The 24,804-nt window shown below is 47.0% G+C and overlaps 1 protein-coding gene across 4 annotated transcripts in view; it reads right to left on the bottom strand.

The window, feature by feature from the left end:
• Positions 1 to 22,261, bottom strand: part of LOC132835812 (PDZ domain-containing protein GIPC1-like) — a 35,719-nt gene extending 13,458 nt beyond the window's left edge. For 2 of the 4 annotated variants that reach the window (XM_060854896.1, XM_060854897.1), the window contains exons 1-4: positions 21,886 to 22,261; positions 10,589 to 10,774; positions 6,324 to 6,504; positions 2,213 to 2,325 (exon numbers count right to left, since the gene is read on the bottom strand). In XM_060854896.1, the coding sequence (XP_060710879.1) occupies positions 2,213 to 2,325; positions 6,324 to 6,504; positions 10,589 to 10,774; positions 21,886 to 22,164 (759 nt within the window). In that variant the 5' untranslated portion in view covers positions 22,165 to 22,261. Of the gene's footprint in view, positions 1 to 2,212; positions 2,326 to 6,323; positions 6,505 to 10,588; positions 10,775 to 18,165; positions 18,181 to 19,077; positions 19,085 to 21,885 lie in introns of those variants that run through there. The other 2 variants (XM_060854900.1, XM_060854899.1) reach the window with 2 other exon arrangements.
• Positions 22,262 to 24,804: the final 2,543 nt, after the last annotated feature.

Here is a 24,804-nt window from a genome sequence, read left to right as displayed (position 1 = left end):
TCTCTTATTTTAAAAGGTAAGAGTAAGATGTTGCAGTCCAGATGCAGTTCAATTGGTCAAACTACTTAATTAACAGTTAGATTATAGCAATATTTCATGAACACCCCTGACAAGGGCCGACTCAGTAAAACAGATTGTCTCACGTGCAATTCTAGAGGCAGGAAGAGAGTCCCAGCTTTTAGCTATAACAGAGAGGAGAATAAGTGCTTCCACATCCAGTTATAAGACCCCAGCAACTGCTGAAAGCTAAAAGTAAAAATCCTGGTTCTGTGGGAGCTTGACCTCACCCATTCAGGCTGCTTCTATTATTCTAACTTTTAAAAAAAAAATGCAAGGTGTCATAAGCTGTTACTTATTGGCTTTGAGCAAACTCCTTAGGACATTTATCCCACCTTTCTTTATTAAAAAAAGGATAAAATACACCTCTTAAAGCTGTAGTATTGTCACATAGTTAAGCACATTCATTAAGCCAATTCCTAACACTGTAGCAAGTATAACATCATGTAACCTGCCAATCAGAATGAATAGGTGTACTTTCCTTCCGGGTGGTCAGCCATGTTTAGGTAAAGGGACCTATTTACTCAGCACAGGTTAAACTGCATTGCACTAGTTAATTACCTTGCTGCGCCCTTTTACAGTAGTTAACAAGCCGAGACTTTACGACATTCGGACAGATACATGAATAGGAAACGTTTAGAGGGGTGTGAGCCAAATGCTGGCAAATGGAACTAGTTCAGTTTAGAATACCTGGCTGGCATGGATGAATCGGACTAAAGGGTATGTTTCCATCCTGTATGATTCTGTAACTGTCCAATTCTGTCCAAACTCACCACACGTCTCCATGACTTTAATTCTTTGCCTAACAGAAATTTATCAAATAGAGATTATGCCCTTTCTGTTCTAAGTTCTTCTCTTAAACAACAGCTTAGCTCACTGGACCTTAGAAATTTGGTAACGCCCATTAACTTTAAAATTCTTGATCCTGTTGAGTCTCGCACGAGACTCGATTCAACAAGGAAGGGCATCATCCAGGCCAGGCTGGCCAAATCCAAAATTTGGCTTCCTGTCACTCCTTAGAGGCACTTTGATCTTGGTTTTCTGACTGTTTCCTTTGTGCAATTGTGAACGTATACAGCCAAGCTTTAGCTGGACAATCTCATGGAACAAATTGGCACCATGGCTGCTTTTAGACTAAACTCTCCACACAAACAAATAATTGGCTCAGATATTCTCATCCCCTGTAGAGCAATCATAACCTGGGCTTCCGTACAATATTATTTTCCACATGTAAATATTTGCTTGAGGCTTTGACTGCCACAAGGAGAACTCGTGTGCATTCCTATTCTGCAGCCTTTACTGTTCTTATTGTCAACTTCCTCAACCCATGAAACATCAAGTGCTCAGTTACTCTGCTGCCAGCCCAATATGTCTCAGGTTGTACAGGAGGATCAACGCAATCAACAGCTTTAACTCAAAGCTGACTGCATGGGAATTGTTGAAAATCCATTTGCTTCCACGTTCAATGTCATAAAGGAGGAGAAAGTGAGGACTGCAGATGCTGGAGATCAGAGCTGAAAACGTGTTGCTGCAAAAGCGCAGCAGGTCAGGCAGCATCCAAGGAACAGGAAATTCAATGTTTCGGGCATAAGCCCTTCATCAGGAATGTCATAAAGGTCAATTGTTGCTGTAACATGCCAGTTTTATCAACTCACTGATACTTTGCCTTGGGAACCAGGTTTAATTCTGTTTACATGAACTAGGACCAAGACTATAAAAATCCAATGTGGAATGAAATCATACAGCATGCTGGATTGCCCAGAGTGAGCAGGGATGTATAGATTAGGTGGCTTAACCATGGTGAATACAGGGTTACAGGGAATGGTGGGAGGGGCACTTCTGGGTGGGATGCTCTTAAGAGGGTTGGCATGGACTCAATGGGCCGAATGACCTGTTGCCACACAAAGAATTCCATGGAAAGATAACATCTATAGAAAGCACAGCTTCAGATTTTGACAAGGATGGGCACAGGCCACTAGCAAAATCCACAATTAAGCAACAATTGGTCAATTCAACCTGAATGACATGTGATGGAAAAGCGAGAAATAGAATGCATGTTTTATGATGAATAAACCCCAGTATAAAAACTTGCCTTTAACGAGTAACATTTTCCTACAGGGCTTTTCTAGATACAGAATACAAGCAGTCAGCTTACCTCTTCCTCTACAGTGGCAGTCCCTTTCGCCCGCAGTCGTAGTGTTCCTTTTCCAGTGCCCACCTGCCCACCTGATGCAGATTTGCCTCCTCTGGAACGCTGCCCTATCATGTCTGCAGGAGAAACATAAAAGGTGAGCATTGGGCATCAAACTGAATCTCATTTGTCATCTAAGGATTCCACAGGAGAGACTCAAATTTTAGAGCCAAGAGACATTCTGATCGAAACACTTTCAAAGTTCAGAGCTCAGTTCTCAAGAATCATCAGAGAAAGGAAAATTGGAGCAAGTTGCTATTTAATACATTCCCCACAGAACTATCATTTATTGCCCATCACTAGCAGAACTTGAACAAAATGTTGTGACAGGAAGTCCTCCAGAACTGCTGCAATCCAGCTAGTGCAAGGACACCCTGTGGGGTTCGGAAGGGAGTTTCAGGACTTTGCTTCAGCGACAGTCAAGAAACACCAATACTGTTGCAAGTCAGAATGGTGTGTGGCTTGAAGATGAACGTGTAAGCAATGGTGTCCCTACGTAACTACAGACACTGCCTTTCTAGAAGAAAGGAATTTGGGTTTAGAAGGCATCGCCAAAGGGGGTTTTGTGAGTTGCCGCAGCGCTTTTGCAGATTATGCACACCATAGACCACAGCTGGATAGAGCAAAAGCTGGTACCATGGATATTTGTCAATCAGCAGGCCTGTTTGTCCAATGCCTCTGTTTACAACAGATTGGTTATTTGAAAACTGGGGATTGCAGTGATATGCGAATGAGGAAGGTAAATTTGAGGAGTTGGAGGAGTGTGTTGGTGAATAACAATGAGATACAACAGTTGGTTTGTTAATGGGGAAGGATTCCAAATTCGACTTAGATACATAAAACTCTCATTCATGTGGCATCCTTACTACAGTAAAATGTAAAAAGGCATTTCACGGTGCAGTTATCAAGCAGGATCTAGCAGAGCCACATAAGAAGACATATTAGGAGAGGTGAGATGCAAGGTGTAACTTGGCTACATTATAATATCATTTTAAACTTTAGATTTGAGCCAATAGCATGTAGTTTTGATCAGTGTGTCTAAAGGGTTTTAATGACTAACTTAAGTATTTTTGCAGCCATGGCGGTTTCTTTAAAAAAAAGCTCAATCTGTGAAAGGTGCTTCTTGGAAGGTAGTAGAAAGGCACTTACAATGGGAGAGTTTTTACTGCTAAGCAGTTGGGCATCAGGCTTTCAGTTTGGAAAATCCAAGATTTATCTTTTCCTTTTGTTTAGGGGAGACACCCACAGCCCGAAAAAAGCTTTCAGTTTCAGTTAAACAGCTTTGCGGACGTCTCGGCTGAAGGTGGATTGCAAAGCAGTAGTTCCTGAAAAGGTGAAATAGTTTAGAACTGTTAACAAATTACTTCAGTGTATGGGGCTTAGTTTAAAGGTTCTAGACCAGCAAGTGGTTAAGTGACGCTGAGAAAGTCTAAGCTCAGTTATATGAAGGCTCAAAGAAGAGACTACGAAATTCTTAGGGGCTGGGAACTGAAGTATCTGATACATCAAAACATGGCATGGACAAGTTGGACTGAAGGATCGGTTTTTGTGCTGTATGACTCGGATCTATAATTTCAACATTTTTCATGCTAGTACTATTAGATTAGATTACTTTTTTAGATTAGATTAGATTACTTACAGTGTGGAAACAGGCCCTTCAGCCCAACAAGTCCACACCGACCCGCCGAAGCGCAACCCACCCATACCTGATCCGCACATCTTTGGACTGTGAGAGGAAACCCACGCAGACACGGGGAGAACGTGCAAACTCCACACAGTCAGTCGCCTGAGGCGGGAATTGAACCCAGGTCCCTGGCGCTGTGAGGCAGCAGTGCTAACCACTGTGCCACCGTGCCGCCCGCTATAAAGAAGAGCTGTGTAGTTTACTATGTTTCAACTTCTGTATTGTACATGTAGACAGTTTGTTTTAGTCTATTTTATCTTCCTTTCTCTCTCAGAATAAAGTAAAATATTAGTAAATTATTAGTAGTAAAACAAGATCTCTGGTTTGTGTTTCAGTTAAAGACTATGTTTAATAAAACATATATGATCTATCAAACCAAAATTCAATCTAGAATCTGACTTGTCCAGTAATAACCAGAGCTGGGATCATAACACAGGTGAGATGTGGAACTTATAGAATGTCTTAGAAAGGAGGAAAGGGAGGTGGAGAGACTTAAGACAGGAAATTCATGAAATTAGGGCCCAAACAGCTGAAGGCTTGGCCAATGTGGCAGATTGAAAAGTATGGGGGCGCATCCCAAGCTTCAGAATTTCCCCAATAAATCTTTTCTCAAGGATATTACTCAAGATCTACATGTTTGATCACGTCTTTGTGTCTCAATGGTTCAGTAATGAATTTTGTCATGATAAATTGCTTCCATAAAGCAAATGGGGTGTTCAGCACATTAAAGATGCAAATAAAATTGCAGACTGACGTTGCTAGAACAGGAGATGTTTTAAAAGACTAATTGTTTAAAGCTTCTTTGGCTTACAGTCACTTTTACTCTTATTTTTTCTCTCTGCCCTAGACTTGTGCTACACTCCCACCTGCTGGTCAGTGTTCAGTAATACTGAAACAAAAACAGAAGTTGTTGGGACAGCTCAGCAGGTCTGGCAGCATCTGTGAACAGAATTCAAAGTTAATGTTTTGGGTCCAGTAACCCTTCCTCAGAACTTCCTTCAGTAATACTGCACAGAGCAGTCTTCAGAAATAAAAGTGTTTTAATGACATTGCATTTTCTAAGTTCAAGTACCTGGGAATTTGCAAATTTTCCCTATCACGTTGAAATTCCTGAGATAACCACCAAAATTTGTGGTTCTAAAAGCAGTAACACCAGCTTATAGACTGCATCGCCATCATCCACATGCAATACTACAATAGGGCTTAATGCCTCATTTGAAAGATGAATCTCTGACACAAGGTCCACCTTGTCCACTGAGATGGATGCAAAAGTTCTCATGCCATTATTTAACAGAACAGCAGAGGATTGTTCCCTGAAGTCATAGACAATTATTTCTCCCTCTGCAAGTTTCTTTGAAAGAAATTATCTCGTCATTATATGATTGATGTCGTAGCATCTTGCTATGCCCCATATTAGCTGCTGCATTTCCTATGCTATAACAGCAACTACATCTTCTCAAATCTCGCTAGCAACGACAATCCAAAAACACTTCATTAGCTGTCAAGTGTTTTGGTTTAGCCTAGGGGTCTGAATCGTATTATAGAAATGCAAGCCTTGTCCTTCTCTATGTAATGAATGCACCGGAGGAAAGCTCTAATCACTTTTGCAACATGCCCGGAACGAGAGGCTCCACGCAAAACTCATCCCAGTTTAGAAAAAGGAGACACATTTAACATCAATTACAAGTACCATGAGCTTTCATGGAGTGTGAAAGGACAGACAGCAAGCTTTTTTTTATAATGAGTTGGAATGTTGTATCATAAACTGCACAAAAAGCTACTTTTCCGTGCTGAAGCCAGATTCTTTGCCCGGAGAATGGTGAAAGTGGGGAAATCACAGGTCGAGGTGGCGAACAGTACATAAGCATTTAAAAGGAATCAGCTCGAACACAGGATGAAAGGAACACAGGATAATGGTATGGTTCATGAAGAACAAACACCTTCAAAAACTATTTGGTCCAAATGCTGGCTGAAAATGTGTTGCTGGTTAAAGCACAGCAGGTCAGGCAGCATCCAAGGAACAGGAAATGCTGGCTGCCAAAGTAAAATCTAGCCAGCTGGGATAAGTGTCAGGATTCTATTATTCAAAGCTGTGGAGTTAATTACTTTGAAAAGAAGAAGATGGGGACATTATTAAGAGTTTAAGACAATATGTTTATAAAGACAAAAAGTGTAAGAAGATGGGGACTTGTACAGAAAAGGGCAGAAGCCACCTGTTTTCATGGGGATGACATCAAGTGTATGGGCTCAGGAGAAAACAAACCTTGGAGAGAGGAAGCCCTTGGGATTTGTTAGCTCAGAAAGGTCAGGGTTCAACAGGAAGTGTTAATAGGAAGAAACTCTGCAGGAATCCAGTAACATTCTACTTACACAAGAGAGCCACTGACTCACCAAAAGCCTTAAGAGGCTCCACAAGACGCAGTGTAAACAGCTGTCCCTTCACCAAACCTTTCAGCAGCTTGGCAACCTCGAAGTGGCGAAAACCGATGACACTCTGGCCATTGATCGACTCAATTAGATCCCCAACCTTGATTGCCTCTATTCGGTCAATGAGGCTTCCTTCTTTGATTCTCTGGCAATTAAATCACAATTTTTAAAAGTGGGGCTGTTTCATATCTCCATTTTGTATTGTTGTCAGACTCATTACTAGGGAAATGGTGGGGGGAAAGAGAACATAAAGCAAAAGGATTTTTGAATAGCCTGTCTGGGGTACCAATGGCACTGACTATGGTCACATACAGAGGTAGTTGGTAACTTGGGGAGAGGCCTCTACCAATGCACAACACTGGGGTAAGCACTGGCAGGGACAGGGCCTCTGCCACTGGGCTGCACTGGCAGGGACAGGGCCTCTGCCACGGGGCTGCACTGGCAGGGACAGGGCCTCTGCCACGGGGCTGCACTGGCAGGGACAGGGCCCCTGCCACGGGGCTGCACTGGCAGGGACAGGGCCTCTGCCACGGGGCTGCACTGGCAGGGACAGGGCCTCTGCCACTGCACAAGATGAGAGTACAGCACTGGCTGGGATAGGCCTCTGTCACTGCAGAAGACAGGGGTACAAAAGAGCAGCTTATTAAAGAAAAAGCTCAAACTCAATTCTTATTAAGTGTGTCAGATAGGCATGTTGTTGTAGAAGTATGTAAAACTAGCCAATTTAAAATAGTATGCTAATGTTAAGTGATTTGAGTTAAGAGGAGGAGGGAATGATATGTTCTGTGGCTTTTTGCTTTTTCACAAACTTTTTCAGCCTCAGAAATTAATTCTTATTCTACTACAGGAAAAATAGCTGGTTATTCGGTGACTATGTGATCAGTGATTAACACTTATTCTATTACTAAGATGCAAATTAGCATCACAAATTGTGTGACTGCCTAGACCAGCATTTATTTTAATCACCAATACTGCCGTTAAGTCACATACAGACCAGACAAGGATGATAAACTCATTTAAAAAGGACATTAGTGAGCCAGATGGATTCCTACAACAATCAACAGTGGTTACATGGTCACTATTAGGCCAACCTTTTTAATTCCAGATTTTTAGTAGAATCCAATTTCACCATCTGTCATGGTTGTATTTTGAACCGTGTTATACAGTCATAGAAATGTACAACACAAAAACAGACTCTTTGGTCCAACTCATCTATATCCTAAATTAATCTAGTCCCTTTTACCAGCATTTGGCCCATATCCCTCTAAAAACTCTTCCTATTCATATATCCATCCAGATTCCTTTTAAATGCTGTAATTGTACCAATTTCACCACTTTCTCTGGCAGCTCATTCCATACATCCACCACCCTCTGAGTGAAAATGTTGCCCCTTAGGTCCCTTTTATATCTTTCCCCTCTCAACTTAAATCTATGCCCTCTAGTTTTGGAGTCTCCCATCCTGGAAAGAGACCTTGGCTGTTCACCCTATCAATGGCCCTCACGATTTTATAAACTTCTAAGATCACCTCTCAGCTTATGATGCCGCAGGGAAAAAAGCCCCAGCCTATTCAGCCTCTCCCTATAGCTCAAATCTTTCTTCCCTGGCCACATCCTTGTAAATCTTTTCTGCACCATCTCAAGTTTAACAACACCTTTCCTGCAGCAGGTGGACCTGAATATTAGAAACAAGAATTGAAATTGCTGGAAAATGCATATAAACCGACCTCTTCCCAACTACATCAGTTCTGAAGAAGGGTCTCTCTGATTTCTCTTCACAGATGCTGCCAAGACCTGCTGAACTTTTCCAGCAATTTCTGTTTTTGCTTCTGATTTCAACATCCGAAGTTCTTTCAGTTTTTATTTAGACCAGAAGATTAGTCTGTGATACTAGTCCAGTGATAATAGCATTATGCCACCATCTCCCTGCAATATATAAAACGTAACTAAATATAAAATTCAACAAAATAACTCAGCAGTTCCGAGAAAAAACATTAAGGATAGCAGGATAAGTGATGTTTCACAGTTACAGAAGGTGGAAACGCCTGAATGTCAGTTTGGTCCAGGGGAAATATGCCTACGGCAAGTGTTTGAAGTTCAAGCAGCCACAACTCGATTGGAGGCTGTACTGCAATGTACTGGGAAAGAGAAATTACCTAGATTCTTTGTACTAGGAGGCAGTCACACCTCTTGCAGGTGGATCATTTGATGTGGTCAGTTTTCAGGGACAGGAAATTGTGATTGCAATTAAGACAGGTAAGGGGACCCAGAGACTCAGGCCTCAGCTTTTGCAATTGCCTCACGGGTTCAAAGTTCCTTCTGGATGAAGGAGAGGACAGCAGCATGATTGGCACCATGGTTCAGGAAGCCAGTCAGGTAAGGCACGTGTATATCTGTGCGCATGAAAAGTGGGAAGATTGAGGAGGAATGCACGGGTAGTATTGGACAGATAGTATGGGGACGGACGCTGTTCTCTACAGTAAAGACTGCAGATCCAGATGGCTCAGAGTCAGGGTTTGGGAAGTCTGCTCAGGGCTGAAGGGGCACTTGCAGTGTGAGGTTGAGGATTCAGTTGTTGTTGTCCATGTAGATAACAATGACATTAGCAGGACAAAGGAGGTGGTTCTATACAATTAGTACGACAAGCTAGGCACCAACTTAACAGGCAGAATCTCAAAAATAATCTCTTCATTACAAAGTGAGCCACATGCAAATTGGCATAGAGAACATCGGATTAGAAAGATGAATGTTTGGCTCAAAGATAGATGTTTGCAAGAATATTGTTGGGATAAAAGGAATATTTAAATTTCTTTTCTTTTCAGTGTTTGTAATAAACTCTTACCAACCATTTGCCCAGCTTAATACAGTTCATTATGATTTTCTTGATAAATATCAGAATAACAAACAGGAGGAAGTCATCTGACCCATTGAGCCTGTGCTTGCTCTTTGAATGAAATATCCAATTAGTCCCGCTACTCCTCCGTTTCCTCTGTAGACCTAATAGTTTTCTGTTCAGGTATATATTCAATTACCTTTTGAAAGTTACTATGAATTTGCTTCCAACATCCTTTCAGACAGCACTTTCCAGATCACAACAATTCAGTACATTTAAAATTCCCATCCACTTTCTTTCATTGTCAATCTTGAAAATTGTGACTTGTAAGAAAGAAACACGCTTTTCTTGGGTAGGTGCATCATGCTCAATCAAGTTAGTAGCCCCTTAAGACAGGGAGAATATTTGCAACTCTCTGGGGTGTGCTATGCTTTGAAAAAGGTCAAAGGCAACTTTCACATTCCCTAACCTTATCCATCCCTTAAAGATCAGTACCAGTTAGGCTTGTGAAACCTGCATAACTGCTCCCTTCAGTTCTGGGTGGATCCCCAAATCAATGTTTCCACTGGGGAATTCACTTCTGGAGTCAGGTGTGACTCAGTGGATAGCATGCTCATTCAAGTCAGAATGCCGCGGAATCAAATCCCACCTCAAAGAGGGTTGGTGTGAATGAGATATTGAATAAATTGGGTTTATATTCTCTGGAGTTTACAGAAAGGAGAAATTATCTCAGTGGAAAGCTCATGGTAATGAAGGGGGCTTGACAGAGTACATACAGAGGTGTTTCCGCCACCGGGGAATTTAGATTAAGAAGGCAGAATTTTAGGATAGAGATGAGAAATTTCTTCAGTCAGTGGTTTGGGAATCTTTGGAATTCTCTCTTCCAAAGGGTTGAGAATGCTCCATGGTTTAACAAATCAAAAACTGGAAGAGAGAGGTCTTAGGGATTATTGGTGGGCATAAAAGTGGAATTGAAGTCTGATCAAGCATGATCATACTGAACAGTGGAGCAGGTTCAACAGGGCACAACGTTTTCAACCGCCCCTACATTATTTAGTTCAGAAACAAGGTTTATGCTCCCAGACACTGTACAGAGGGAGTGCCATCCTACCAAAGGGAACTCCCTTTTGGGTGAGACAGTAAACTCAACTATATTTTAACAGCTGAAAGAAATGCTCATAAGGTTGCGTGTCCCTCATTTCCTTGTACAACGAGAGAGCCATAGTCAGACATAAGCTAATTATCCATCTCAGTTAGATTAGATTAGATTGGACTTCATGTATTCTCGAAGCCAGAATATCCAAAATTCATTGTTCGCAAGCTTTATATGTATAGCCCATTTAATTGCTTAGGAATCCAATTCCCCACTATTTCACACAAAAATGTTTTCAAGAGTTACCTTGATAAATGCATAGCCTGCTCCATTGTCAGTGATGGTAAGACCCAGAGCATCTTCTGATTTGTAGATTTCAACTTCTTTCTTCTGCCCTTTGACATGAGCAAAGATGAAATCTTCGAGGCCAATTTGCCCACCTAGCAGTTTGTCCATGTCCACTTTGTGGGTGTTCAGAGTGCAGAACATAATCTATAGGGGAATACAGGAAACATGCAGTTAGGCTGGTCTTGTGCAGATATCATGTGCACGCGCAGGCACATGACAGACACTTCTCCATAGTTTTGTGGGGTGCCTTTATTCAAAAAAGAAAGAAATTGACATTAGGCGTGAGAGACTAGAGAAGTGCTCCTTACAACACAGGGTTACATTCAGCTGGTAGAGATTTGGAGTTATATTGTACTGCATAGAATTATACAGAATCGACAGGCCAGAAACAGATGTTTAACCAGCTTGTCCATGCTGTTGGTTATTTTCCATACGAACCTCCTCCCATGCCATCATTTCATCCCGGGATTCCTTTCTCTATCATGCATTTATCTAGCTACCTCTAACACATGTTTGATTTTCAACCACCACTCCCTGCAGTAGCTAATTACAAAGTCTAATAATCACTTGTAACAGAGAACATGCTCTCAAATGCCTCACTAGATTTGTTCAGGACTCTGTCTTCCCACTGACAAATAGACACATCCTTGTACCTACCTTATCAAATCCTTTACTAAAGAGTATATGAACGGACAACAGACTTTAATAAACTGATTGGTTTACTTGTCACTCAGATTCATACCTTCCCCTCAATATTGAACAAACAGCAATTCAGAATTAGCTCTCATACAGAAAGCAAGGATATAGGTCACACACCAGCCTGCAGTATCAGTTTGTGGTTAACCACAAAGAAGGAACATGCAATTACGCAGCAATTTTAAAGTCATTGGGATGGCCCAGATTCTTTCACAGCCAGTGAAGTCTTATTGGAAGTTTTGTACACTGTATCCTGGGCAAGTACAACATCCAGGGTCGAGAGTGTGGGCAGTGGCTCAGTGGTTAGCACTGCTGCCTCACAGCACCAGGGTCCCAGGTTCAATTCCAGCCTTAGGTGACTATCTGTGTGGAGTTTGCACATCCTCCCAGTGTCTGTGTGGATTTCCTCCCACAGTCCAAAGATATGCAGGCCAGGTGAATTGGCCATAGTGTTAGTCAGAGGGAAATGGGACTGGGTGGGCTACTCTTTGGAGGGTCGGTTGGGCTGAAGGACCTGTTTCCACACCTTAGGGAATCTAATCTAGTCAGACGGCATCAGAAGAGCAGGAAAATCGACATGTCGGGCATAAGCCCTTCAACAGGAATGGCTTCATCCATTCCTGAAGGGCTTATGCCCCGAAATGTTGATTCTCCTCCTTGGATGCTGCCAGAGCTGCTGTGCTTTTCCAGTACCACACTCGACTCTGACCTCCAGCATTTGCAATCCTCGCTTTCTCCAAGTACAACATCCAGTTACATGTATAAGGGCGCACCTATACTTCAAAGGCAATGCAGAGCTGATAGTAAATAACAAAAGGAGAAATAAAAGGCCAGGTGTCAAGGAAGACCTGTGGCTTCCAATGCTGGGAAAATCGTGTAAGAATCACAAACGTGTTTTGCATGTCAGCTGACAGATGGATTGGCTGGGAGAGAGACCTATTCACACAGCCTCGGATGTAATCTATACCCACAGTCACCGCCACAGATGTTAGATTGGCCTTTTTGAGAGTGAACCCACAGCAAGTGAATGGCCTGGATGGAGGCTCCACCTGTGCACTCAGATCCTGGGTGGACCACCTTGTGGCTCTGATCTCAATAATTATGAATCTTTAGGAATAATTATTGATTCTTTGCAATTCGCTTACCAGTACAACAGGCAGACGACAGCTCTCTGGCCCTACACTCATCCCTAGAACACCTTGATAACAAGGATACCTGCAATCAGGCTCCAATTTATTGACTACAGTTCCACCTTCAACACCTAATTCCAAACAAACTGAGACCTAGATCTCGGCTCCCACCTCTACAACTGGATCCTCAACTCCTTGATCTACAGACAGCCATCAGTAAGAATAGGCGACAACACCTCCTCCATCATAATCCTCAACACCGGTGTCCCAAAAAGCTGCAGAGATTGCCCCTTACTATACTCTTTATACACTCTCAAGCATATGGCGAAATTCCCTCCCAACTCCATTTAGAAGTTTGCTGATGACACCACCGTTGTAGGTCAGATCACAAACAATGATGAGATAGAGTGGAGGATGGAGATTGAGTGCAGCACAGTGTAAATACAACAATCTCTCCATCCACGTCAGCAAAATGAAGGAGCGGTTCATTGACTTCAGGAAGCGGATTGGAGGGCATATGTGTCAATGGTGCTGAGGTGGAGATGGTCGAGAGCATCAAGTTCCTGGAAGTGACGATCACCAACAATCTGTCCTGGTCTACCTGTGTTGATGTGACAGTCAAGAAAGCACAACAATGATTTGATTCCTCAGGAAACTAAAGAGATTCAGCATGTCCACAAAGACTCTTAACCAATTTTTATGGATGCACCATTCTACCTGGATGCAGCACAGCGTGGGATGGCAACTGCTTCTTCCCAAGACTACAGGAAACTACCCAGAGTAGTGAATACAGCTCAGTCTATGACGCAAACCAGCCTCCCATCCATTGACTCCATCTATACTTCCTGCTGCTTTGGGAAAGCAACCAACATCATCACAGACCCCTCCGACTCTAGCTATACTCTCTTCCATCTTTTTATTTTGAGCAGATGATATAAACATCTGACTACACGCACAAATAGATTCAAGGACAGCTTCTTCCCTGCTGTTATCAGACTTTTGAATGGACCTCTCAAACGCAATTCTGATCTCTTTCTCTCTCTGCATCTTCTTTGTTGCTGTAACACCGAATTCTACATTTTGTATGGTACTGTCTGTATAGTACACAAAACACTCAATATCTCGGTACATATGACAACAATAAAATCAATCAAGAGCTAAAAATGGATTCTGGTTTAATACATCATCAAAAAGATAGTAGGGCACTCTCTAGACCAGCCAAGATGACTTGTTTAATTTCAAGACTCGGGATCAAGGGAAGCCTATTGCCACAAAATCCAAGATCAACATTAGAACAGACATCTGAGCATGGGAGACACAAACTGTCAACTTTATGGTTTGAAACAATAAGGTAAAATTGATGTGTTTGGAGAAGACCAAAAGTCTAAAACCATTGCTATGCACATCAAAATTAGCAGTAGGTCTTTTAGGAGTGATGTCAGAATGCCATTCTTCACACAAACGGTAATGGAAATCTGAAACTCTTCCCACTCCCCAGAAAAAGTGGATTGCTGGTCATTGATCTTCAGGGATGTGGAACCAAGATGAGTAGATGGAGGCAAGAGAAAGGTCATGATCCAGCTAAATGCAGAACAGATGCAGGGGCTGAAAAACTAATCCTCCACTGAATATTTTTAAAACCACCCTGGATAAGTTATTGGTAAGCAGGGGGGAATTAAGGGTTATCAGGGATGGAAACATGGAATTTGAAACACAAGCAGGTCATTCATCATTTTATTGAATGGTTGACCAGACCCAAGGGACTGAATGGTCTACTTTTGCTCCAACTTCATATGTTCATAGGTTTGCATGTTTCCCTCAACCAGCTCTATTCAAACATCCGACTACATTAAACACCTCAAAATCAGATTCACTCTTGATTCTGAAGCATCACAAACTAAGTTCACACATCCTTATTATTTACTGACATTGTTCATTTTCAGCAAGGGAACGCTGAATGGGAACCTGATCCCATTTTCTCTTCCTTCATCCAGGGGCTCCAATGCCAGTTTAGCAAATGTTGTATCACTGCTGCTAAAAGTCGCTCTTCCGAAAGGGAAAAGGACCAAGCAATCACTGTGTTGTTGGTCCCTAATCCGAACTGCAACTCCAAGGCTGTTTGTATTTTTAATTACCTTTCCCTTAGGAACTCATTCATCACTGCTGCAGCCCTGAAAAAGATAGTCAGTTCCACAGTACAGCAGCTGTACACCAGAATATGCAACAGCCTTGTGAAGTGCAAGAGTGAATAAACACACTGCAATGTCTCAAACGGCAACCGGAGATAAACTTGTACAATCAACAGTCGATACCAGCAGGATGCATAATTGAAGTCTCTGTACAAAAACTGCTTATTAAGTCAGGGTAGACGTAAGTAAATGGCAAAATATCAAAACTGGATGATACACGGAGTAACAAGCAACTCCCCTAATCCTGATACATCCCTAACTTTCGATGGCTCCATCACTAATAGCCCTCATACCATTTCTAAGGCCCTGAACCCTGAATTCTCCTCCCTAAACTTCAGCTCCTTTGAATAAGCTCTAGAAAAATCTCCCTCTTTGACCAAGCTGTTCCAACATATCAAATAGAACTGAGCCACGTAAGGATAACTGTCCCTGTGAAATACCCAATCATATTTCATGAAGATGTTATAAAGGTAAGTTGGAGGTTGCATGGTATAACAATTAGCTGATCCACTGAGACCAACCCTCATAAGGAATCTATTTGCAACGTGTTATTACAGCCACGTGTCTAAACAAGCAAAACCTTAAGCAACTCAAAGAAGCACAGTTACCTACTGGAAGCCTGGTACATAATACTGGCTGTCACCAGACTAGAGGCTGGTAAAAATGTTCTTTGGGAGATGCTGTTGTTGATTGTCCTGTTCTCTGGGGAAACTTGAACCTAAAATTTTGCTTTTCGGCTCACTGCAAAAATCATCAACACAACTCATGCACACCTGTGGCATTGGCACTGCAACGCATTAGAGTTACAGTGCTAATGCCAATGGACTAGTAATCCAGAACACCAGCCTAACATTCTAGAAACATGTGTTTGAAACCCGCCATGGCAGATGGGGAAACTTGATTTTGACAAAAATCTGGAATTAAAACTGGCCTAGCCACTGTCAATTGATACATGACTCGAGTCCACAATGATGGGGCAAACTCTTGCCTTTTGACCAATTAAGAACATGCATTTCATGCTGATCTAGCCAGTGACGCTCTTAACCCATGAACAGATAAAGAAGGGATAAGAAACAATTTTGGGGCTCTGTCATAGAACCTGGGATGACAGAAGAATTGTTTCATCGTTCCTCTCACTTTTGGAAGAAGATTATATTTGTTCTGGAGAATGAGTTTGGTTCTACACCCATAGGACAGTCATGTGAACATTTCAGGAACAACATTCCTTTTGAAATGGTTAGCTCAGCAACTGGTTTGAAGCAGCATTCCATGGCAATGGCCAAACAGCAAACATTTTATTTGAACCAAGGGTGAAAACAGAACCCTAGATAAATCCCTCATCCCGCAGGATGGTGCTGGATGAGCCAATTTTCCCAGCTCAAGAGTCACAGACTATACAGCACCATCCTTGTATAAAGAGTTGATCATTTAGGAACGTGATGAGGAGGAATTTCCTCGCTTGAAGAATCAAGCTTTGAAACTCGCTACTCAAGAGGCTGTGGAAGCTCAGCCATTAAGCACGTTTAAGACTTTGTTTTGTTTGCTCGTTAGCTTGAGAGAAAATCGAGGATTAGAACAGGAAATGACATGGGAAACAATAAACAGGAGCGGATAGGTCATTCGGTCCTTGGAGCCGGCTCCATTATTCAATATGATCATCAAACCCAGCCCCTCACATAAATAAAACAAAGAACTGTGGATGCTGGAGAACTCAGCAAGTCTGACTGCATGTGGAGAGAAAGCAGAGTTAACACTGCAAGTCCAGTGATTCTTCTTCAATTCTGCTAAATTCTGTTTTCTACCCCCACAGATGCTTCCAGACCTGCTGAGTTTCTCCAGCAACTTCTGTTTTTGTATCAGCCCACTCAAACCCTGGTCCCGCTTTCTCCCCATACACTTTGATCCCTTTCGCCCAGAGTATACCTCACTCCCCCATGAAAATAGTACAAGACAACCTCGATTATCCAAACATCGAATGTCCAAACAAGATCTCAATGCTTTGCTAAACTGTGTTATCCGATCACTCGATTATCCAGACATTTGATTATCCAAACAAAACACTGGCCTCCTGCGTCATTTGGATAATCGAGGTTGCTCTGTAAATGTTGTGGCCTCAACTGTTCTCTGGCAGATAATTCCACAGACTCACCACTTTCCAGTGAAGACATTTCTACTCATAAATGGCTTAACCCATATTGTTAAACTATAACCCACTGGTTGTGGATCAGTTACAAATTTGTTGAATAGTTTGCAGGGACATGTGGCCTATTTCTCATGTTATTTCCCCCTCATGACAGCTTGCAATTTGTTGTCTCAAGAAAGTTTCCTTTGTGTCTTCCCTGTACTGAAATATGGTTCACTGACACTGTCACAGAATAACTCTTCCTCCTCCCAGAGTTGAACTTTAGCATGGCAAGTCCTCAAAATCTTCCTATAGTTTTCCAACCATACGCCACAGATTACTATTCCCTGGTACCCAATAACATTACATCAATGCAGCAATGCATGGACTTTGTTCAATCCAGGATTCTTAATGGATTTTTTTTAAAAGAAAGGAATTAAGATGCAACAACTGCAGGAAACACAGGAACAAGACAACAGTACAGTGCCAGATATTAATGCTGATGTCAAATATAGCACAGAAACAGACCATTCACTGCAACAAGTCAATGCCGGTCTTTATAACACAAGACTTTTCTCACCATACCATCCCTCCAGGTACCATCCCTTTTCATCCCCAAAGGTTGCCTTTCCTAGATCCCAAGGTCACCCTGTGCACTCTAGTTCTTCCCCAGGCTGATGATTCCCAAGTGTGTTTCTGCTGCTCTTCCCTGCCTCTCCAGGATGCCACCAGGGTGCAGAACATGTCTCTCTCAGACAGTGTCCATTCCTCAACAGCTGGTTGACCTACAAGGCCATCAACAAGGATCAAATCTTCCACTGCCTTCCTTTCCTTCCACACATTCAACAACACAACCCCAGATTTCCTCAGTCTCACATTCTCACCCTCATTCCTCCACCACTCCTCGCTGTGCTCACACCCACACTCTCCACGTACCCCCTCTTTGTCCATTCCCATGCTTTCTCCCCACTTGTCCTTCCCACCCAATCCCTTCCCTCCACTGCCCTTTCTCCAACCCTTCCCTTCCTCCTTACCCCCCCGCCCCAACACTTCTCTGCTCATCCCTCCCCTCTTCCCCTGACATGGGCGAGTTTGATGTTGATGCCCGATTCCTTATCCTCCCTACCCATTCCGCCTTCCCCTCCCATTCCACCTCACCCCTTTCCCACGCACTACCTCCCTATCTCCCCTTCTCCCTCCCTGAACTTGGCCGACTCAATAGTGAATGCTTCTCCCTCATACTCTCTCTAACCTTCCTTCATCCTCTTCTCCCACTCTCCTCACTCCACCCCCCCCTCCCCCTGACTGTGCGGGATCCATGTTCACCCCCTTCTCCTCTTCCACCCCCTTCCAAAGACCTGTGTGGGATCCATGTTGACCCCAACCCCTCCCACTGACCTGCGCGGGCTCCATGTTGACCCCTCCCCCACCCACTCACCTGCGCAGGCCCCATGTTGAGCCCTACCCCTGACCTGAGCGTGGCACATGTTGACCCCTCCCCCAGACCTGCACAGACTCCATGTTGCGCCCTTCTCACTGACCTGCACGAGCCCCATGTTGACCCCTTCTCCCTCACTGACCGCTCCCAAGTTGACCCCTCTCCCCGCCTCACTGACCTGCACGGGCACCTTGTTGACCCCTCTCCCCTCCTCACTGACCTGGGCGGGCTCCATGTTGACCCCTCACTGACCTGCGCGGGCCCCATGTTGACCCCTCGGCCCCTCACTGACCTGCGCGGCCCAAGGTTGCCCCCTCCCCACCTCACTGACCTGCGCAGGCCCAAGGTTGACCCCTCCCCCCCACTGACCTGCGCGGGCCCCATGTTGACCCCTCGGCCCCTCACTGACCTGCGCGGGCCCAAGGTTGCCCCCTCCCCGCCTCACTGACCTGCACGGGCCCAAGGTTGACCCCTCCCCCCCACTGACCTGCGCGGGCTCCATGTTGACCCCTCGGCCCCTCACTGACCTGCGCGGGCCCAAGGTTGACCCCTCCCCCCCCCACTGACCTGCGCGGGCCCCATGTTGACAACTCCACCCCCACTGACCTGCACGGGTAACATGTTGACCCCTGCCCCCCTCACTGACCTGCGCTGGCTCCGTGTGGACCCCTCCCCCCAATCACTGACCTGCGCGGGCTCCATGTTGACCCCTGCCCCCCTCACTGAGCTGCGTGGGCTCCAAGTTGACCCCTCCCCCCCTCACTGACCAGCGCGGGCTCCGTGTTGACCCCATCCCCCCCTCACTGACCTGTACGGGCTCCGTGTTGACCCCTCGTTGACCTGCGCGGGCCCCATGTTGACCCCTAACTGACCTGCGCGGGCTCTGTGTTGACCCCTCCCCCTCACTGACCTGCACGGGCTCCATGTTGACCCCACCCCCCCTCACTGACCTGCGTGGGCTCCATGTTGACACTACCCCCCCTCACTGACCTGCGCGTGACCCATGTTGACCCCTCCCTCTGCCCCCCCTCACTCACCTGCCCAGGCCTCATGTTGACCGCTCATTGACCTGCGCATGCCCATGTTGAACCCTCACTGACCTGCACGGGTTCCATGTTGACCCCTCCCCTCCCTCACTGACCTGCGCAGGCTCCATGTTGACCCCTCCCCCCCCTCACTGACCTGCTTGGGCTCCATGTTGACCCCACCCCACCTCACTGACCTGCGCGGGTCCCATGTTGACTCCTCACTGATCTGCGCGCACCCCATGTTGACCCCTCACTGACCTGCGCAGGCTCCGTGTTGACCCCTCACTGACCTGCGCGGTCCCCATGTTGACCCCTCACGGACCTGCGTGTCCTCCATGTTGACTCCTCCCCCTCACTGACCTGCGTGCACCCTACGTTGACCCCTCACTGACCTGCGTGTGCCCCATGTTGACTCCTCCCCCGCCCCCATCCCTGACTTGCGCGGGCCCCATGTTGACCCCTCCCCCTGCCCGCCCCTCACTGACCTGCGCGGGCCCCATGTTGACCCTTCACTGACCTGCACGGGCTCCATGTTGACCCCTCCCCCCCTCGCTGACCTGTGCGGGCTCCATATTGACCCCTCATTTACCTGCGCGCGGCCCATGTTGACCCCTCACTGACCTGCGCAGACTCCATGTTGACCCCTCCCCCCCTCCTCACTGACATGCTCGGGCTCCATGTTGACCCCTCCCCACCTCATTGACCTGCGCGCGCCCCATGTTGACCCCACACTGACCTGCGCAGGCTCCATGTTGACCCCTCCCCTCCATCACTGACCTGCTCGGGCCCATGTTGACCCCTCCCCACCTCATTGACCTGCACGGGCCCCATGTTGACCCCTCACTGACCTGTGCGGGCCCCATATTGACCCCTCACACACCTGCGCATGCCCCATGTTGACTCCTCCCCACCTCATTGACCTGCGTGGGCCCCATGTTAACCCCTCACTGACCTGCACGGGCCCCATGTTGACCCCACACTGACCTGCGCAGGCTCCATGTTGACCCCTCCCCTCCATCACTGACCTGCTCGGGCCCATGTTGACCCCTCCCCACCTCATTGACCTGCACGGGCCCCATGTTGACCCCTCACTGACCTGTGCGGGCCCCATATTGACCCCTCACACACCTGCGCATGCCCCATGTTGACTCCTCCCCACCTCATTGACCTGCGTGGGCCCCATGTTAACCCCTCACTGACCTGCTCGGGCCCCATGTTGACCCCTCCCCCCCTCACTGACCTGCGCAGGCTCCATGTTAACCCCTCCCCCCCTCACTGACCTGCTCGGGCCCCATGTTGACCCCTCCCCCCTCACTGACATGCGCGGGCCCAATGTTGACCCCTCATTGACCTGCGCGGGCCCCATGTTGACCCCTCACTGACCTGCGCGGGCTCCATGTTGACCCCTCCCCTCCCCCTTACTGACCAGCGCGGGCTCCATGTTGTACCCTGCCCCCTCACTGACCTGCGCGGGCCCCATATTGATCCCTCCACCTCCTCATTGTCCTGCGTGGGCTCCATGTTGACCCCTCACTGACCAGCGCGGGCCCCACGTTGACCCCTACCCCTTTCACTGACATGCGCGGGCCCAATGTTGACCCCTCATTGACCAGCGCGGGCCCCACGTTGACCCCTTCCCCCCTCACTGACCTGCTCGGACCCCATGTTGACCCCTCCCCCCTCACTGACCTGCGCGGGCCCCATGTTGACCCCTCATTGACCTGCGTGGGCCCCATGTTGACCCCTCACTGACCTGCGCGGGCTCCATGTTGACCCCTCACTGACCTGCGCGGGCCCCATGTTGTCCCCTCTCCCTCCCTCACTGACCAGCGCGGGCCCCACGTTGACCCCTTCCCCCCTCACTGACCTGCGCGGGCTCCATGTTGACCCCTCACTGACCTGCGCGGGCCCCATGTTGTCCCCTCTCCCTCCCTCACTGACCAGCGCGGGCCCCACGTTGACCCCTTCCCCCCTCACTGACCTGCTCGGGCCCCACGTTGACCCCTCACCGACCTGCGCGGGCTCCACGTTGACCCCTCACCAACCTGCGCGGGCCCCACGTTGACCCCTCACCGACCTGCGCGGGCCCCACGTTGACCCCTCACCGACCTGCGCGGGCCCCACGTTGACCCCTCACCGACCTGCGCGGGCCCCACGTTGACCCCTCACCGACCTGCGCGGGCTCCACGTTGACCCCTCACCGACCTGCGCGGGCTCCACGTTGACCCCTCACCGACATGCGCGGGCTTCATGCTGACCCCTGACTGACCTGCGCGGGCCCCATGTTGACCCCTCACTGACCAGCGCGGGCCCCACGTTGACCCCTCACTGACCTGCGCGGGCCCCACGTTGACCCCTGACTGACCTGCGCGGGCCCCACGTTGACCCCGACTGACCTGCGCGGGCCCCATGTTGACCCCTGACTGACCTGCGCGGGCTCCATGTTGACCCCTGACTGACCTGCGCGGGCTCCATGTTGACCCCTCACTGACCTGCGCGGGCCCCATGTTGACCCCTCACTGACCTGCGCGGGCCCCATGTTGACCCCTCACTGACCTGCGCGGACCCCATGTTGACCCCTGACTGACCTGCGCGGGCCCCATGTTGACCCCTGACTGACCTGCGCGGGCCCCATGTTGACCCCTGACTGACCTGCGCGGGCTCCATGTTGAACGCCTCCCCCAGTTTGGTGTAGAGCTCCCGGACGTTGGTGAACCCCTCCACGCGGCCGGTGGCGCTGCCGTGCGCGAGCTGCGTGTGGAAGACCAGGCGCGGCCGCAGCGGGGGGCCCGAGGAGCAACAGGAGGACGCCGGCGCCGAACCCGAGCCCGGCTCCCCGCCCGCCGCCTCTGGCTCCAGCTGCTGGCTCTCGGCATCCGCCTCGTCGTTTCCCACCAAGGGAGCAGCCTTCTTCCAGCGACCCAGCGGCATGGCCCCGGCTCGGCTCGGCTCGGCTCGGATCAGCACTGGCCCGGCTCCCGCGGAGCTCGCGGGCTCCTGTCAGGGCAACGGCCGCCCAGGGGACGGGACCCTAGCTCGGAGGGGTGTGATTGACAGCGGTGCCAGCCAATCAGCGAACGGAGCCGACCGCCTATGAATATTTAATAAGGCTGTCTACCCCTAGGAAGCCGGGAGCTGTCACCTTCGACTAACCAGATCGCGATATGCAGATTATGCATATTAAACAAATATTAATAATTAATTAGCCGGCCCGACCAATCAGGATTGGAATTGCAAATAAGGTGCATACATAATTTAAAGACTAATATTCTGGGCAGGTTGGGTCAGCCCCAGGGAAAAGGGTTTAGAGAGAGAGAGAGAAGGGCTGGGGGGAAAGAGACTCTCAAGACATTTATCTCGTATTTTGGTGAACACTTGAAAGGCCAAGTGATGGAAAATGAGATTAGAATAGATGACTGGCACGTATACAATGGGCAGAAGGGAAGGGCCCTTCTCTGTGTTATAAAAGTTCTGTGTCTGTAAAGGATCATGGGTTAAGAAAGGTTGTACATAAATGCAAGTTGTGTGTTCCTCTTCCCATGTAAGAAGAATGGTCACTACCAAAGCAATGGATCCGATCCCTTGGGTCATATGTCGAAAGACGTAGAAGTAGAATTACGCCATTCGGCCCATTGAGTCTATTCTGCCATTTGATTGTGCTCCTCACTTCTCCCCATAACCCTTTAACCTACTAAATCCATCTAATTTACCGTCCCAGTGTCCACCACACTTTGGAGTCGCAATGTACATCACACAGCTCTCCAGCATGGAAGCAAACCAGATATCCCAACTTAATGTAGCCCCATTTACCAGCACCTGGTTCTGCCCTATTCCTGAGATGCTGCCTGGCCTGCTGTGCTTTGACCAGCAACACATCTTCAGCTGTGATCTCCAGCATCTGCAGACCTCATTTTTTACTCATATCCCACTAAACCCTTCCTATTCATATACCCATCCAGATGCCTTTTAAATGTTGCAATCTTACCAGACTCCTCCACTTCCTCTGGCAGCTCATTCCATACATGCACCACCCTCTGCATGAAAATGTTGCCTCTCAGCTCCCTTTTAAATCTTTTCCGTCTCACCTTAAACCTAATCCCTCTAGTTTTGGACTCCCCAACCCTCAAAACATCCTTGTAAATTTTTTTTGGAACTCCTCAAAGTTTCACAACAAAAGCTGTATGCCCAACATCTAGACTTGAAATATGAGCTTGCCCTCTCTCCACAGATGCTGCCTGACCCGCTGTAACTTCCAGTATTTTTTTGTTTTTAGCCTATATGCCTAATATCTGGATAAGCCATTTGTCACTTTCCAGAAAATTACATTCCATCAATTCCGAGACACATTAATTCCAGTGAAAGTACTGGAGCAGCGACTGTTCTCATAAAGCTGGCTTTCTGCACATTGGAGCTGCACAAGTACCGCACGCTGACCGATTGCGCCACTGGAGCTGCAGTGGTCCATCAACATAAAATTAAGGTCTGGTGGTGCAGTGGGTAGTGTCTCTGTCTTTGAACGAGAAGCTCCAGGTTTGATTGCCAGTCTGGGACTTGGATGACTGGGGAAGGTGCATTCATAATGTGAATAATGAAGGAAGAAAGAGCCAGACAGGTTCCTGGTTAATTGCGAGAAGAGGAGAAAGTTGGACCTTCATCTGTAGCTCCAGACAGCATGTAAAATGCATACTACCGGAGCAACTCAGACACAAAGTGAACAGTAACAGACCATCAACATTAATGACTTCTACTGGGAGATCAGTCACTACTTTTCGTAAAAGGGTTTTCAATTTACTGCAAAGCTAGAGTCACTTTATAACCACAGTAGTGCATCTTCATATTCTCTGCCATCATCTCACCACTCCCTTATGCTAACACACAGTTCCTGGGAGTCAGTCAACAAGAGATTATTGCCACGCCAATTCCTTTCTTTCTCAAAATGATCTTAAAATTAAAACTCTCCAGAGTGCTGCTTCGACATAATGGTGAAGCAGAGTGGCTACTCTGAATAGCACTACTGAGCTCTGTGTCATCTCAAAGCGAAGGATAAAAAGGACATAAGATTGCCACTAATGAATTCATTCAGAAATCCAAGAGAAACCTCTTCACCCAGTAAGAACATGGATGACATTTTGTCTTCTTGTGGTATGTAGGGTCACTGGCAAGGCCAAGACTTGCTGACTGTCTGAATTGCTTCTGAACAACATAGCTTGCTCAACCATTTCAGACAACAGTTGAGTCAACCACATTTTTGTGGGTTATAGTGTCATTACAGCATGGCAAGAGGCCCTTTGACCCATCACGTGTGCTGCTCATCCAGCAACTGTCTATTCTAATCCTAATTCCCAGCACACGCTGTGGCATTTCAAGTGCTCATCTAAATACTACTTAAATGTCTTGAGGCATCCTGCCTCTACCACACTTACCAAACTTCACCTCCTGATGCTGCCTGGCTTGCTGTGTTCTCCCAGCCTTCTGCTCGTCCACCTTGGATTCCAGCATCTGCAGGTCTTTTTGTCTCTACCACCCTTACAGGCAGTGAATTCCAGATACCCACCACCCTCTGGGTGAAAA

Source organism: Hemiscyllium ocellatum, chromosome 45, assembly GCF_020745735.1.
Source record: "Hemiscyllium ocellatum isolate sHemOce1 chromosome 45, sHemOce1.pat.X.cur, whole genome shotgun sequence".
Lineage (NCBI taxonomy): Eukaryota > Metazoa > Chordata > Chondrichthyes > Orectolobiformes > Hemiscylliidae > Hemiscyllium > Hemiscyllium ocellatum.
This window is presented reverse-complemented; position numbering and strand designations above follow the sequence as displayed.